Genomic DNA, 16,153 nt, shown 5'->3' with positions numbered 1-16,153 from the left:
CGCTGCCTGTGATAAAGGGCAGCCAGAGACCAAACAGAGGGTTCCAAATTCCACATGCACTTGTCCCTGTTCCAACAGGAGATAGTGCTGTCACCGGAATCGATGAGTTGGAGAGGAGGGATTTCTTTGACGGTAGATTGGATTGGACAAAGAGAGAGAGAGGATGATAGATGCCACACAGGAGACCTGTGGAGGAGAGCAAAAGCGGGAGGAAGGATTCTTTCGCCGGAATGATTGAGATGCCCAATCACACTTGAAAAGGAAGAAGATCCGATCGTTCCAAAGGGATTGCAAAGAGAAAAGTTAACCAATGCAAACCCACCCCTTAATTTATAAGACTCGGTTGCGTTGTCAATCGAACGCAATAGGAGCTCATAATTTAAAGAGACAGGACGAGAGGCACAAACTGTTGTACTTTGATTCCAACAGCTAATATTAGGACAAATAATTGAGGAAAGGAACTTTCATGTCCATGGTTGCCGTTCTTTTCGCTTAAATTAAGTCGCCCTCTAATGACTTCAAAGCAAAGGACAAAAGGTATTGGGTTCAAAGGGTCATCATCTCCTCTCTCTCTCTCTCTCTCTCAATCTTCTTAGTCTTCAAACTTTAGAACCAAACCGCATTAGCAGGAGCACATTAGCATTTGGATTCTATTGAATCAGGAAAAATGTTGAACTTCCAGCCCTCTCCATCACCTCGAAATATATTGTAGAGGTTGGAAAGAAGAAAGAGAAAGCACAAAGCAGCAGAAGAAAACAAAAAGAGAACTCACCTCACACCGTTAAGCTTCGAGCTCTTATTGAATTTAGCCGAAGCTGAAAGAGGTCTTGATTTTTACTGCTAACTTGCTCAGCTGTTCTTCTATCCAACAAAACAAATGTGCCCACAGGATGTTCAGTCTACAGGTCTCATAGATGTACTCGATCCCAAACATAGAAACCTCTCATGCTTAATTTACTAGCATGCAGCTTACCGGATTCATATATATGCTGCGTAAACTAAAGCTGGTGGGTTCTCATCGTCTTTGTAACGTTCATACAGTATCAGGAAACGCGTCACAGCATGAACAGACGGAGAGAGAGAGAGAGAGAGAGAGAGAGAGTATGAACAGGGGAAGGTGCCCCCTCTGCTGTACTCCTTGCAAGTAAATTAATTAGTTCTCACAGGGCGGCAAACCGCGGGCACGCCGCTCGGAGATGTACAAATACAACCCACGCAGCGTAGGTTTCGATCGAGCAAGAACAGCTACATTCTAGTGAACCACCCCATCGGAATGGAGGCAAAAAAGAATAAACAAACGGAGTCCCGGATGATGGTGCATTGCCTCAACGAAGCATGGAGGTGAGGGAGCGGAAGACGACCTCCTCGCAGGGGATGGTGAGGCCCATGTCGTGGTCGAAGCCAAACTCTTCCTCGGCCTGCCGCAGCAGGCTCTGGAACTCCGGGTGCGTGAGGTAGGAGATGGGCACGATGAACCGGCTCCGGCTCTCGCCCACGTACACCGCGAAGTGGCCCTTGGGCACGTCCGCCGGCAGCTGCCTCCTCCCCAGGCTCGAGCACCTCTTCAGTATCTGCTTGATGGCCGCGGCCTGCGGCAGCTTGTTCGACCTCCGGAACGCCATCTCCTTGCAACGGTTGCTTCCAAACTCCAACCCTTAGAACTCGGGGGATTTTACAGCAGGAGAAAGCTACGCCTGCTGCTTTGCTCGGCTGTGGGTTGAGCGGAGAAAGCCGGTGGTGGATATATAGGAGAGAGGCGGGGAGGCCGAGAGGAACAAGAGCATGTGACGGGGGCGAGAAAGGGAAGGACAGACCACGGGTGCGTTGGGCTATGTGTGTGTTGACGCGGAGGACATGCGGGGCCGCGCCATTAAAATCACCTTGTTGTCCTTGTTGAGGACGAACTGGTCCTCCACTTCCCACCACCACTGCCAATCACCATAACAGTTGCTTTGGCGTTGGATTTGAATCAGTTTCCATGTGCCCGAGAGCTCCGTCACGACGTGGAACACACAAATGAACCCCACCGTGTCAGATCCCAACATGTTGCCTGTACCACAAGTGGGATCGAGCTAAGAGTACATGTCATTTTTCGCAAGTCGATCATCTAATTGTTGGATAATCTTGGAAATCTGGATAAGAATTATGGCCAGCGGAGGTGGCGGATATCACGGAGGACTTCCGGTATCACAAGACACTTGCTAGCAATTAATCACATAGTTTCAAGTGGTCAACAGACTTTGACTAATCTCATCAGGATATTTCCTGGTCGTCGGTTAGTGCAACAATTTTAACTCAGGTTAACCAGTGCAGGTAGAACCTATACAAAGATCGAGAGCTATAAATGTTGGATCTTTTCATGCCTACAACCGCACTAGTTGTTCAAGATCTTTTCTTTTTGGTCATTTAGGCTCTCCCATTTTTCACCAACAAGATCTTTATGCTCTGCAGGCGATCGATTTTGGAAGGTACGAACAAGTTGTTCACTAGTCCTTGGTCCACTGTCAGCGTAGGCCATGAGATCTACCAAGCTTTTAACCATCTTCTGCCATCTTTGTGCTGGTCTGCCACATTGCCTCTTTAATTTGGCCACTTGCCAAACTTGTTATATGACTCCAGAAATCCTTTCTTCGAGTCTTGACCATCTTAGCTTTGATTGTGGAGAAACTCCTGGGTCGTACGAGATGTACACCTTCTTCCTTTTCATCATAGCATTATATGGGCTATCATCAGCACCAACTTGTAAAGATTCTCATCAAGCCCCAAGGATATTTTCATCAAGAACAAATTAGGCCTTCCACACATAGTCACCATGAACCAAGTACAATCCCTCTTGTCCCATCTAAAATATTTCAAACGCTCGGCTTCAGAAATCACAAGCAGTCACACTGCTGAGGCAAACATCTAAAGGTTTTTCATGCTAAGTAGTAGAGTCCTAAAACAATATAGCTCTTCCACACGGTGATCGAGCAGGAGGCGTTCTCGGTTCGTCCTTTCTCCCCACGTTATGATGGGCAGCGAGAAGAGGAGGTGAGGTGAGACTGTGGCTCAGCTTTCAGCACATGGCGAAGGTCAGGGCATCACAAGTCGAAGAAGGAAATAAAAACAGAAGCAAGCTGGTACTGTCACGTACGTACCGCTGCAGCCTTGCATGCAATGACTGCCCATGGACACTTTGGTCACCCACCCCACCAACCCAAAAGGGATCAGCTGAATGATCAAAAACCCGCACCTAGTTTCTCTTATAATTCATGATATATATACCAGAGATCATTTCTTTCTGCTGGAAGAACAAATCTGTCTTCTACTGTAACTTTAAGGCCGTCCCATCGATGACAATTTTAGTTGCCCGTTCTGGGCCCAGATTTATCTCTGTGAATTTAGCCCGTAAGTCTGATCCTGGCCCATTGTTAAGCCTACTGTTGTACGAAAATGAAATCTTGGGATAAGGCCTCTTGCCAAGAATAGTTAGCAACAGAGAGATGAGTGATTTATGATGGAAATTTTGACAGGGCTTGGAGCGAAACAGTGGAGCTTTTTAGAGTTTACAGGGATCAATTGCAGTGGACAACCTTTTTCTTTTTTCGAGTTAAAAAGCTTAGAACATATGCACGTATTTCCAGTTATCTTGTAACACTATTCACGATTATGGAAGGCCTCCAGCTCTACGAAGTCCAACCAGCTATGTGCTGTACGAAGTCTTGGCGAGCTTGTTCTTATTTAGATGGACCAGCATAAAGGTATGTATCTATCATTCATCTTCCCTTGTGGCTCTCCACTGTGCCTCTTCCGAAATGAGGAGATGAACCAAAAGAACGTACAGAGTAATATCTACTTCAAGGCACCTATCGCCACCACCAACAACTGTACTCGCTTCCATTTACAGGAAATAAGACAACCCAATCACTGCACCGCCCATGAATCCAGAACCATTACGCTGCCCACATGGTTCCGTGCACCCACCCCTCCCCTCCCCCCGCCCCCCTTTCTGATAGCATAACACATCCGGTGTATATTCAGGTCCTGGTGTTTGATTTTCGATTAGCCTATAAATCTCTTAGTGATCAGAGCTTGTCCACCTTCTTGTTTATTTCCTATATGTACTGTTCATCTGATGATTCTTTGCTCCCCAAGTTTTTTCTTTCCCATCCCGTATTTCAAGCGTCATCTCTCCCTCTGTGCTTCTGTCCTCCTCCAGCGTTGGCTCACATGTTTCCTCTGGGCAGGCGGGTGGGAGCCTGCCTCCGCAAACTCATCAAAGCCATGGCGTGCAAGGGAGACGGAGCAGAGGCCAGGAGTGTCCGCACGAACTTCAACTGGTTGTCGTCGTCCTCCGAAGCGGCCATGGAGATATCCAGCCAGCTGAAGGAAGTGTTCCGGCTCATCGACTCCAACGGCGACGGGAAGATATCTCCTCCGGAGCTCTGTGACTTGCTGCTGTGCATGGGACACGAGCGGGCCACGGCCGCGCGGAAGGCTGAGGTGATGGTGCGAGAGGCAGACTGCAACGGGGATGGCTTCATTGACCTCGACGAGTTCATGGAGGCCGTCGGCGGAGGAGGGAGCGGAAGCGGCGGCGATATGTCCGGTAGCAGAGAGGAGCTGATGGAAGCCTTCCGGGTGTTCGACGTCGACGGGAACGGGTTCATCTGCGCCGAGGATCTAAGGAGGGTACTCGTCCGTTTGGGCCACGGCAAGTGCAGCCTCCGGGAGTGCCGGCTCATGATCAGAGGCGTCGATAGGAACGGCGACGGCCTCGTGGACTTCGACGAGTTCTGGTCCATGATGACCGCCGGCGCATGTTGGAAAGTGTGTAATTGATATAGGAAATTTGCAGCTACTAGTTTAGCAAGGCAAGTCGTACCTAGAAGTCTACAAAAGAAAGGATGAAAGGGAAGCAAGTCTTCTTTGATGAATTGGTCAATCCAGGTGTGTCCTCTTCTTCTTGTGTATTTTTTGGGCTGGCGTTGCAATCCGGAGAAAACAAGCAAGGATATGTCAGCATCACTCACAAGGAGGTAGTCTGCTGCCAATCTAGTTTGTTCGACTTTTGCATCCACTAGATTATGAGCCAGTAGTTCTATAGACGTTGAGCAGGCTGCATGATTCTTCTTTTTATCGTCATTCTTGCATCGGTTCATTCCCATTCGAATTCACTTCTGCGGATCCTGATAGAATCATCGCTGCCCGACCGAAAGCATCCACGGCAGAAATATATGTCCATCGCAGGAGATGAGCCAATAGTGATTTGGTATGGCATCTGGTGATGCGAAATGGTTGGTGGTCTTCCCCATGTGTCAAGTGACGGACCCATAGGGCTCAATATATTCGTGGGACAAGTCGTGCGATTCATGGGCTTAATATAAATAAAACCCCGATAAGGGTTACGGATTTGCAGCGCCTTCGCTTGTGCCGACCCAAGTCGCGACATGCTGCGGTGGCACACCCCAAGGGGAGAGGGAGGGATGGGGTCGGATGGAGATGGTGCGCTTCTATACCATCTGTCGTAAGGTAAGTCTGTTCTCAAGTGGCAACTTAAGTTGGTTCTCGCGTTTGGGCGAACTGCGTACTCTCACCGTCTTACGCATCCACCAAACTATGGGGGCCCATTCACTCCTGGTTTCTCTCCCCTGAAAAATGTACGTAGATTTAAGTTATCGATACAAAGCTCAGAAATGTATTATTGGATTTTTCTCCTCGTCATTTACTGCATTATCTTTACTTTAATAGGGCTGGCAAGGCAGCCATAATTACGACGGCGCCCTTCCCGTCTTCATTGACCCTATTCGGTAACGGTAACAGATCAATATCCGTCCATTTCGAATTCAACGTCCCAGATCATATACCAGCCCAATAAAGTTCACAAAACGGTATCTCCATTTCAAATCAAAACACCTCCATTTCGAATCCTTTTTTGCCCCTTCTCTCTCTCTCTCTCTCCCTCTCTCTCACACTCGGCGATCTCTGACGGCCAAATCTTGCAGCGAAACTCAGCTTCGCTTTCCTTTGGTTCTTGCATCGATCCCATCTGAGCCCTCTTCAGGTACGCCTCGTTCCGAGATCTCTCTCTCTCCTCCCTCCCCCCCTCCCCCCCTCTCTTTCCTTCTTTTAGCTTAAATTTCTGTTGAAATTTGCCCTATGTTGTTGATGTTTCGAAGATTTAAAGATGGGCGCTCCTCAGCACAATTTTATCTCATCTAGGCTCATACATTCTATGAAATGCTTCTTTGTTTTGATGTTAATATAATGCAGTGATTTGGTTTTGAATGGTTGGATAGTCGGACGTCTTGTTTCGGCTTCGCGGATGGTTTCGGCATCCGAGAAGCTTTAATTTTGTTTCTTTCGAATTGATTTTACTGGAACCTCTCACTAGCGGAGCGAATTGATTTTTGATGTGGTGATCGTGGGTTTCTATTGTTGTCTCTGCTTCTTCTTTAACTTACTCTTTATAATCCATACTCGATTTGACTACTAGTTTCCCCTTACTTGACTTATTAATGTAACCAAATAATTTTGCCGCATGAGGAAAAAAGCTAATCTTGAACATAAATTACTTGAAAAAAATTACCCATCAGTTATTTTCCTCCATTTGGTGTCGTGTAAATCTTGAACATATATGCACCCTTTACTTCGCCATTGCAGACATTTTGGATCTCTCTTTCCTGAACTAATTCCTTTTTCTTCGATGAAGTAAATGCTTTTTATGGACACGTATTCTTTTTGCAGGTCAAATTGGTTGCATGGCTCGTCTATCTAGCGATCAGCTGTTACAATTGGAAACAGCTTGTGGATCTATTCTATATGAGCTTCAGGTTTTCAGTAGCTCCACTAGCTTGTTTTATGAAATGTTGTTGTTGAACATAGTTATAGGAGGAACATAAATTATGAATAATATCCTGATCATTGCAACTACTCACTCTCACTGCAGTAATTGTTTCCGCAGCATTATATGTAACAATGTTGCTTTTGAGGACATCAGTAGCTGGCTTATTAATTCATTCAACCTGGTTCATTAATTGTATTGTATCAGATTATATGGGATGAGGTTGGTGAATCTGATGCTGAAAGGGATAAAATGCTCCTCGAACTAGAACAAGAGTGCCTGGATGTGTATAGAAGAAAGGTCGACCAGGCCAACCGTTGTAGAGCTCAGCTGCGACAGGCAATTGCTGACTCTGAAGCGGAGCTTGCAGCCATCTGTTCCGCATTGGGTGAGCCACCAGTACACATTAGACAGGTGTGTCTCAGTTCATGCTTTTGCTATCAGACTTTAGCACTTTCCTGGGTTTAAAATTCTTGGAATGCCAAAACTGATGGATAATTATCTGATGTTGCTTGATCCTATGTTTGTTTGCTGCGATTCTTATCAGTGCATTGCTAGAGTGTAGGTGCTATCCTGCATAAGTAGCTTTTCTAATTTTGAAGCTTTCAATGGGGGGAAATGTATTACGCATCTCAAATGTATTTGCAGTCCAATCACAGTACGGGAAGCTTAAAAGAGGAGCTCAAGTCCATTGGCCCACAGCTAGAGGAGATGCGAAAGAGAAAAGTTGAGAGATGGAATCAATTTTTAGAAGTAATAGAACAGATAAGAAAGATCTCATTTGAGATCACGTCTTCTGAAGGCAACCAATCGAAGTTGGCCGTGGATGAATCTGATTTATCTGCAAGAAGGATTGAAGAGTTGTACAGACAACTAGAGTCACTTCAGAAGGAGAAGGTCTGAAGTGAACTCCTCTGGATCACATTTCATTTGCATAATCGTCAACAACATCACTCATTTGTTCTTGTAACAAATTAACTTTCTTCTGTTACAGAGTGATCGCTTGAAGCAAGTGATGGAACACTTGTCTACCCTGAATGCATTATGTTCTGTGCTTGGAGTTGATTTTAAAGAAACAGTAAGAGAAATACACCCTAGTTTGGATGAATCTGAAGTACCAAAGAGCGTAAGCAATGCTACAATCGAAAGGTTATCCATTGCCATAGGGAGATTGCGAGAGATTAAAGTAGAAAGGATGCAGAAGGTAATTGATGCTACTGAGAATGACAATCCTTATCTTACTTGTGCTATAATTCATATTGCGACATTGATTTATGGCAGCTTCAAGATCTTGCCTCTACAATGTTGGAACTGTGGAATCTTATGGATACACCAATTGAAGAGCAACGACTGTTTCAGAATGTGACCAGTAATATAGCTGCTTCAGAATCAGAAATTACCGAGGCCAACACTCTTTCACCGGACTTCCTCAATTTTGTAAGTAAGCAACTACAGCCAAATTTGCTCGGTTGCAGTGATATGTTAGTTATAGGAGCACAATTTTGATGTAGGTGGAGGCAGAAGTTTTGAGACTTGAACAGCTAAAAGTAAGCAAGATGAAAGAGCTAGTCTTGAAGAAGAAAACGGAACTGGAAGAGCTTCGTCGACGAGCACATCTGGTTGCAGAGGCAGAAAATGATGCAGAACTTGCAATCAGTGCTATCGAATCTGGTATCTGTTGATATTTCTGTAATTTCGTGCTATCGAGAGACGGCTCCTTAGCTTAAACTTGGTCTCCAATTCTTTGTGTTGCAGGAGCCATTGATGCTTCTTTAATTCTGGAACAGATAGAGGACCAAATCTCAACAGTTAAAGAGGAAGCATTCAGCAGGAAAGATATTCTCGAAAGGGTAGAGAAATGGTTACCCGCATGCGAGGAGGAGGCCTGGCTGGAGGAATACAATAGGGTCGGGAATCTGAGTAAAATGGTAGCTGTACACTTTTGCTCTGTTCTGTGACTGACATTCTTTTCTCCAATCTATTGCAGGATGAGAACCGCTACAATGCTGGAAGAGGTGCACACTTAGCACTCAAGCGTGCTGAGAAAGCTCGTGCTTTGGTCAACAAGATTCCAGGTTGATATATAGAGACATCTAAGACCAAATACGATTTATATATCTGCATCATGGAAGTTCTGTGACTTCATTTGCTACTTGCTGTATCTTGAGCAGCAATGATAGAGACTCTGGCAGCCAAAATCACACAATGGGAGAAAGAAAGAGGCGTTGAATTCACATACGACGGCGTGAGCATTTCCTCACATGTTTGTTGGTCGTTGATGGTCTTATTAGGAATCCGATCTCCAATTGCTTCTTTCTACCTTGTAGGTGCGTCTTCTGTCAATGCTGGAAGAATACATCATAGTCCGGCAAGAGAAAGAGCAAGAGCGCAAGCGACAGAGGGTTAGCTTTTTAACACAATGATATTCTAGTGGATCAAGTCAGATATTTGTGGCTCGGGATTAACACACAGTAGTACAATTCAGGACCAGAAGAAACTCCAAGGTCAGCTCATAGCCGAACAGGAAGCTCTCTACGGTTCAAAACCCAGCCCTTTAAAGCCTCAAAGTGCAAAGAAACTTCATAGAACATCAAATGGGGGTCCAAGCCGAAGGCTGTCTCTTGGTGGAGCAGCAATGCAGCCTCCTCCCAAGCCTGACTATTTGCATTCCGCAAAGTCTGGACGCTCGACGAAGAAGATAGATGATCTGGGTACCCTTTCCCCTGGTTAGTTTCTTGAATCTCCAGTAGCAATACGACAATGTTTCCCAAATTTTACTATGAACGAGGTCTGTAAAGTCGAGCTCTTGTTTGTATAGGTGCAAGGGGCCTAGATATTGCTGGCCTTCCTATGAAGAAGCTATCCTTCACCGCGCATCAAGAAATGGGTGCGCCACGAAAACCCTTTGCTCCCCTGGCTCCGGTCAACCACATTCCATCGACACCGTCGAGGCCCATTACCTTTGCTTTTGAAGATCACATGACGTCAAAGGGATTGACGTCGACGCCCAGAACTCCAGCTGCAGCGCCAATGGCAACACCATCGAAGCCCATTTCCAGTGCTATCGAAGAGAACGCTAAGCCCATTACCATGACGTCAAACGCAATGCCGGCCCCGACACCCAAAACTCAAGCTACAGCGCCAATGCCAACACCGTCGAAGCCCATTACTGGTGCTGTCGAAGAGAACAAGACATTGAACGCAACGCCAGCCCCAACCCCCAAAACTACTGCTGCAACGCCAATGCCTATGCAGGTGGCCACAACGCCTGCTCCGACTTGCCTCAGGGTAGCACCAGTAGAGGAGTTAGAGTATTCATTTGAGGAAAGGAGGCTTGCTTTCTATCTCAGTAGATAAATGAGCTACGTAATCATTATATGAACGCTGGTGCCCAACGCTTTGCGGGACACATCTTTGTTCTAGTCTGTAGTTGATTCAAAGTCGATTCTTCTCGACTTTTGTCAATGTTTACTAAGAAATCTCTTTCATATTCATTGATGATCGAGATCCATTACAGTCGCCGCTGGAATAATAGAGTGCTGGACTCTGTGAACATTTTACATCCGCAAGTTATCAGGGGATAGGGAATAGGATATTCATCGTCATATTTACTTTGACTCCTTAAAGAAATTAATCTATCCTCAAGATATTAGTACTAACCATGTAGGTACCAATCAAGATAACTCCTCAAATCTTTTGGTGTATTTCATCACCGATTGATCCTCTTGTTTGAGTTTAATAAATTCTAACCTTTTGATTTATCGGTGGGCTACACTAAAATACTTTTGATAAAAGATTTTCTTAAATATTTTCCAGATCATTTGTTCAACATCTAAATGACCCTTTTTTACCTCCCACATAGCATATAAGTTGCACAAATAATCTTATATTTATTTAAAATCCTTCAATATTTCTTATCCGCTTAGTGTATCATTCTTTCTAAACCTATCACTTGCTAATTCTATATCATGCCCCCGAGTTACTACCGACACCTCCTCTTCTCCTTGGGCCAATAATTATTCTAGTTGTCGAGATTGCCTCTCCACCAACTCTATTAACCTATTAATCACTACATTTATTTGATCTTTTGTGTGAATATCTTTCTACCATCGAGTCTAATTTGGAATATTATTAGGGTTATTAGCTTAACTAACCGTAGTAATCATATCATTTTTGCTCCCATATTATTTTTCGAGGTGAGAACACACAAATACACTTATGACCTTAACAATTAATTTATTCATAAAAAATAATTAAATGACACTTCAAATGTTTTTGTCTTGGGTGTCACCCTATAACAAAATATTTTGATTAAGTTAGACATATTTTTTAACTTAAGTAAATGCATTTAGCTCAAGTTTAAGTTAGACATTTTAGATATTTTGATTGTACTAAGGGATGTTTTAGCTCCGTTATGTCTAGTACTTGGAATATTTCTTTTTCTTTTAGATTGATACATTATGCGTAATATATGGATATATTACATGCAAATAGATTTTTTTTTTTTCTTCTTATCCTTGACGGATATATCACAAGGGGACACTTTCAGTTATATTAATCATATGAGATGCTTTAAAATAGATGCCGACGTTTTATTCACATTGAACATTTTAGATGTTTTTTTTATACAAACTTCAAAAACTTTTAATCTTTGATGAATATATCACACATAAAAGGAACACTTAAGACCATATTAGGTGATAAAATCATAAATAAACCTTTCATATAATAATGTTGTCTATATTAACAAAAGTGAAAGGATGACATGATGGTGAAAAAAACTTTAATCTTTTTGAAAAAAAAATGTGAACATGACCAACTTTAAGCCGAATGACTTATGGAAATCGGAGTTTGGTGACGCTTAATTTGTCAACATGACCATCTTTTTAAGGTGAAGCTAACTTGAGGATCAGCATAGTCTCCGACTTAATTGCATGATTGTCTTGAAAAAACAATTGACCTAGAAATGTGTTTGTTGTTAGCACCAGTGAGATCTAAGCATATTTTGACTTTAGGGTCACCCGAATTTGCAATAGTGTATCTTTAGCGATTAGTCGTCATGTTTTTATTTTTATCAAATAGAGTCGGATTCCCCATGGATTGATTATTTACCATTATGTTCTGTCCACAACATGTGTCCTATTCATGAGGTGAGTGTTCATAAATACGAAAGACTTCTTGAGATGTAAAAGAGGTAATGTGAAAATTGTAGTTTGTCTTTCTTTAAACAACGTTGTCTTTCTTTTTCTCTAATACGATGGCTTTAATTGTTATCCATTAATTTGCCATTAATAATAGGTTAAGATACATAGTTAGGCATTTTTTTTGGTGATCAATCATAGAAATCATGATGGTCTTGGATTCTTTATAAAGGCATGAATTAGTAAGAAATGTTGTGGATTGTCACCGAGTTTTGTTATGAATTTTTTCGGAACTCCAATCAATTGTTAAAAAATGTTATTGATACTGTGTTTCATTTCGTGTTATTTTATTTTAAGTGATTGAAAAATCCATACATGTGAAGATATTAAGTCTGATATTGAGTTTCAATCGATTTGAAATTGTATGTATTTTATTTAGATATGATAGTATGAACATTTTTATTTATTAGAAGATAAATAAGATTGAAAAAGACGGGTAAGAGACTCATCTCACCCTAGTAAATATCTAAAGAGATAGATGATATATATCCGAGTCTAGTCCAAAATCTATCGGCTTAAGTTTTTAAACCGAATTAATGTTTGATCCATTATATGTTAGCCAAAGTTCGTAAACAAAAAGAAAAAGTCAAAAAGTTAGACCGATAGAGAAAGAGAATTGAGTCAAAAAAAGATATTTTTGTGAGGAGAGATTGAAAAAGATGAGTAATAGAATAGTCTCATATTAATAAATGATATATATCCGAGTCTAACTCATAACATATTATCTTAGGCTTTAAATTAAATTGATATCTGACTCAATATATATTTATTATCCTAACTAGTTTGACTTAATGGATTCAGAGATACTATTCACTGAGATCAATCTAACTTTATACTCGTCTTTTGAGGTTACTCTTCTCCCAAAGTAGCAGAGGAGCCAATAACCCTTTTAATCCACAACATAACATTAGAGATTTGGCAATCACTTGCATAAACATAATTCAAGAAGAATAATCTTGCCGTAGCCATATGCTTACCAAAACATTAGAGTTTTGGCAATCGTATGCATCAACATGCTTGCACAAGAGTGGCCTCCATGGTCACCGAAGACATGATCAACACTCCAAATTTGAGCTCCGTTTCCCTCCCAACATGAACTTATTTGAGATGATTCTTCGCTGTTCACAGTAGCCGCAGCGAAATTATGGGATCATTTTCTTAATAAAATTGTATTAATTCTTAATTTTGAAGAGGGTCTCCGATTCAAATTCTTGGATGACGTCTAAGACCGAATGGTGAATCTTGCACTCCATCGTTCTTTTATGGAAATATACCTAAAACGAGGCACAGCAACATGGTGGGACAGTGCCCTTTCTTTAAGAACCATCCATCCCCATATTGTCATTCGACAATGCTACTACTTTATCCTTGTCCCCATTCTCGACTCGATGTTAATTACTATAGCATGATCCTTAACCTATTACCAAATCGACGATTTTATTACTTCATACATGCACGTGAATAACCAACCTATAGGAATTATCATATGTTTTTAGCTGTATATTTGCGGTTAACCATAGATAGGAACCTCAACGGAGATCATCTTGCACCATTCCCAATTAGAATCACTTTACTGATATGAAGGGTTTCGCCAAATCCCTCCTTCCTCGGAGCATTCTCAGTGAACGAAGCAAGTCATATATATTAAGCATGTCTGTTGTGGAAGGTAGCAATCTTGCCTACTCGATGTCGTTTTCCACAACAACAATGGCAGAGAACCGGAAAGCAAGGGCATAGCAGCGGTGCAATAATAGAATAAGGTGTGAGCAAAGCGTTGCTTGAGGCTTCTTCTCATGTCGCCTGATGGTTGTACACAACAACAAAGCAGCGTCACCTTTTAGTCTTCTCCCGGACAGGTGTGTCCGACTGAATGAAACTGATATCCATTGCAACATTCATGATAATGCTTCTTCACATTTCCCATGCCACAATAGCCTTTTTGATGCGAATGTCTTAGTCGTCCAGCTTCTTGTTCGTCGAACGATTGAGATTAAAACTAAGTTGCTCGGTAATGAAACAGCAGCAAAAGGACTAACATCATAACTCTTTAGGTCATATGAGCCGGTTAATTTGGATCCTTCCATCCATGGTCAAGAAGCACATCACCTGAAATAGGCAACGCCTGCCTCATCACAGTGTGTTTTGTTACTTGGAGGCTGGTGGGGGTTCGCTGGTGGCCGTCCGTTGCCTATCGAGGAGCTCCCTGGCCAATGCCTGGAGATCGCCACCTCCAAACCCAGAGCTCTCAGAAAGGTTCCTCGTGCTGGTGCTGAGCTGCAGCTGCTGCTGCTGAAGAGGCCATGCTGGCTGGACCAGAGGGTCAAACAGTGCCGACAGGTCCACGGTGGAAGGCAGGCTCGCGGCCGATGGCAGGTCGGATATCGAGAAGGGCATCGATGCCACGAGCGACGGCGGAGGGGGTGGCGGAGGAGGGGACGGCAGCTCCAACGTGGCCAGATGGGCTTGTAAGTAGGACAGCTCTGCCTGCAGGTTGACTACCTATTTAAAGCACAACGATTCGATTACTCCACAAATGTAGTCAGATCGAATCATGGTTGGTGTAACAATCGATCACGATAAAGAAATCATATCGACGATCGGTGATGACTGCAGTAATGGAGATGAAAGCATGCACGATGTCGCTAGAACAGTAAAATTCCAACTTGTCAGTGTACCAGAGGATAAGTTCGATCCGAACCCAATGCCACGTAAGTTTATATCATCATAAGATCCAGAAGAACACAACAATAGTAAGATTGAAATGCTTGAGAAAAGAGAGTTATCCGTAGGAATGAAATCGAGCCAACCAAATTAGATCATCATCCGTTTGCAGAGTTCCTACCACAACGATACTATGCATGCAAACCGTATCGGAGATGGTGTGGACACAAAATTAACACCAGTGCGGGGGTATGCACCTGTTGTTGGAGGGCGAAGATGTGAGCGACGCAGCCGTAGACGGGGTCGCGGAGGCGCGCCTGGGCCTCGTAGCAGATGGTAACGACGGCATCGAGCCTCTTGTGGGCGGGGATGTGGAGAAGGAGCTTCGACACGTTGCTGGCGCCGAACACCTTGTGCACCGCCGCAAAGTGGGCGGCGCCTTGCTCGGAGTCGAAGTAAGGCGCAAATATGCACCCCGTCACACACTTCCTCCTCAGGAACTTACACGCCCCGCAGGGTCCGGTGCCACCACCCGCACTTCCACCTCCCCCTGATCCGCCGCCGCCGCCGCCGCCACCGGCGCCCCCACTTCCTCCCCCCAATACTCCCACACTAGGGCTTTTGCCACTCATATCACCTGATTGCCTCCTCCTCCTCCTTTTCCCTGCTTTCTGTTTACTTTCAGGTTGGTGTCCTAATCATACAAGATGAATTGATTGCTTCGGTAGTGAAAGGATTGAGGATGGACAGAAGAAAACAAAGGGAAGTTATAAGATTGATGGATAGGGAGGGGGAGGGGGTGGTGTTAAAATGGTGTGAGGGGAAGGAGGAGTTTGTCTTATCGGTAGAGGGTCGTGTTGGAGTTACTGTTTGATGCTTGTTTGTTTTTGGGTTCTCTATATTGATTACTCTTCAAAGCCACGCCAAGCAGCCAAGCCTACCCCCAACTCCCACTCCCCTCTCTCTCTCTCTCTCTCTCTCTCTCTCTACACTTAGCAGGTTGCGTGAAGCAAGCACGCAATGGAATAAACCCGGCCCGAGCTTTTTCCCCTATCTTTCCTCCCTCTTTTCTTGCTTGTCACTATGCAGCGCAGCAGTCTCCTCTCCCAACTGTTCTACAACTCTGCTCCTCCAACCTCCCCTCCACGAAGCTTATGCCACCAACGCCTTCCCCTTCCCTTTCTCTTTCCCTCCAAGTATGGACCATATATAAATGGAGCTATATAGATCAGCGTATAGCGAAGGGTGGAAGGTGGAATTAGCGTGTCCGCGTCATGTCTCAGTATGCGTGCAGGTGGATTCCGGATGCGTAGAAGGCAAAGGACGCAATCTTCCAACTTGGACCACTCGGTTTCCATTGACCAAAATGACACCGGCGTTTAACAACTACATCATCTCACGCGACGCGGCCGTTTCACTTCCTGGCCTCCTTCTGCTTTCCTTACCCCCCTTTTTCTCCGCAGCTGCG

The 16,153-nt window shown here is 43.9% G+C and overlaps 4 protein-coding genes across 4 annotated transcripts; 2 read left to right on the top strand and 2 right to left on the bottom strand.

Moving 5' to 3' along the window:
- Window positions 1–1,102: 1,102 nt before the first annotated feature.
- LOC135611684 (protein SMALL AUXIN UP-REGULATED RNA 12-like) lies at window positions 1,103–1,823 on the bottom strand. Its single transcript, XM_065107325.1, has one exon. It carries the CDS (start codon window positions 1,620–1,622, stop codon window positions 1,326–1,328), a length of 297 nt encoding a protein of 98 aa, XP_064963397.1. The 5' UTR covers window positions 1,623–1,823; the 3' UTR covers window positions 1,103–1,325.
- A 2,058-nt stretch (window positions 1,824–3,881) lies between these two features.
- Window positions 3,882–5,062, top strand: LOC135612313 (probable calcium-binding protein CML18). The gene is made up of 2 exons (XM_065108457.1): window positions 3,882–4,020; window positions 4,227–5,062. Exon 2 carries the CDS (start codon window positions 4,264–4,266, stop codon window positions 4,819–4,821), a length of 558 nt encoding a protein of 185 aa, XP_064964529.1. The 5' UTR covers window positions 3,882–4,020; window positions 4,227–4,263; the 3' UTR covers window positions 4,822–5,062.
- Window positions 5,063–5,909: 847 nt separating this feature from the next.
- Window positions 5,910–10,317, top strand: LOC135612312 (65-kDa microtubule-associated protein 3-like). The gene is made up of 13 exons (XM_065108456.1): window positions 5,910–6,043; window positions 6,727–6,812; window positions 7,031–7,237; window positions 7,472–7,720; window positions 7,818–8,027; window positions 8,105–8,260; window positions 8,335–8,494; window positions 8,579–8,730; window positions 8,811–8,898; window positions 8,995–9,068; window positions 9,151–9,225; window positions 9,309–9,549; window positions 9,642–10,317. Exons 2-13 carry the CDS (start codon window positions 6,741–6,743, stop codon window positions 10,178–10,180), a joined length of 2,223 nt encoding a protein of 740 aa, XP_064964528.1. The 5' UTR covers window positions 5,910–6,043; window positions 6,727–6,740; the 3' UTR covers window positions 10,181–10,317.
- Window positions 10,318–13,646: 3,329 nt separating this feature from the next.
- Window positions 13,647–15,873, bottom strand: LOC103984566 (LOB domain-containing protein 18-like). Its single transcript, XM_009402083.3, has 2 exons — window positions 14,943–15,873; window positions 13,647–14,523 (listed from the first exon to the last, which is right to left on the bottom strand). The coding sequence occupies exons 1-2, from the start codon at window positions 15,315–15,317 to the stop codon at window positions 14,170–14,172; spliced, it is 729 nt and encodes a 242-aa protein (XP_009400358.2). The 5' UTR covers window positions 15,318–15,873; the 3' UTR covers window positions 13,647–14,169.
- Between the last annotated feature and the right edge of the window lie 280 nt (window positions 15,874–16,153).

The sequence above is a fragment of the Musa acuminata genome, chromosome BXJ2-5 (genome assembly GCF_036884655.1).
Source record: "Musa acuminata AAA Group cultivar baxijiao chromosome BXJ2-5, Cavendish_Baxijiao_AAA, whole genome shotgun sequence".
Lineage (NCBI taxonomy): Eukaryota > Viridiplantae > Streptophyta > Magnoliopsida > Zingiberales > Musaceae > Musa > Musa acuminata.
Note: the sequence above shows the minus strand (reverse complement) of the source record. Positions and strands in the feature narration are given on the sequence as shown.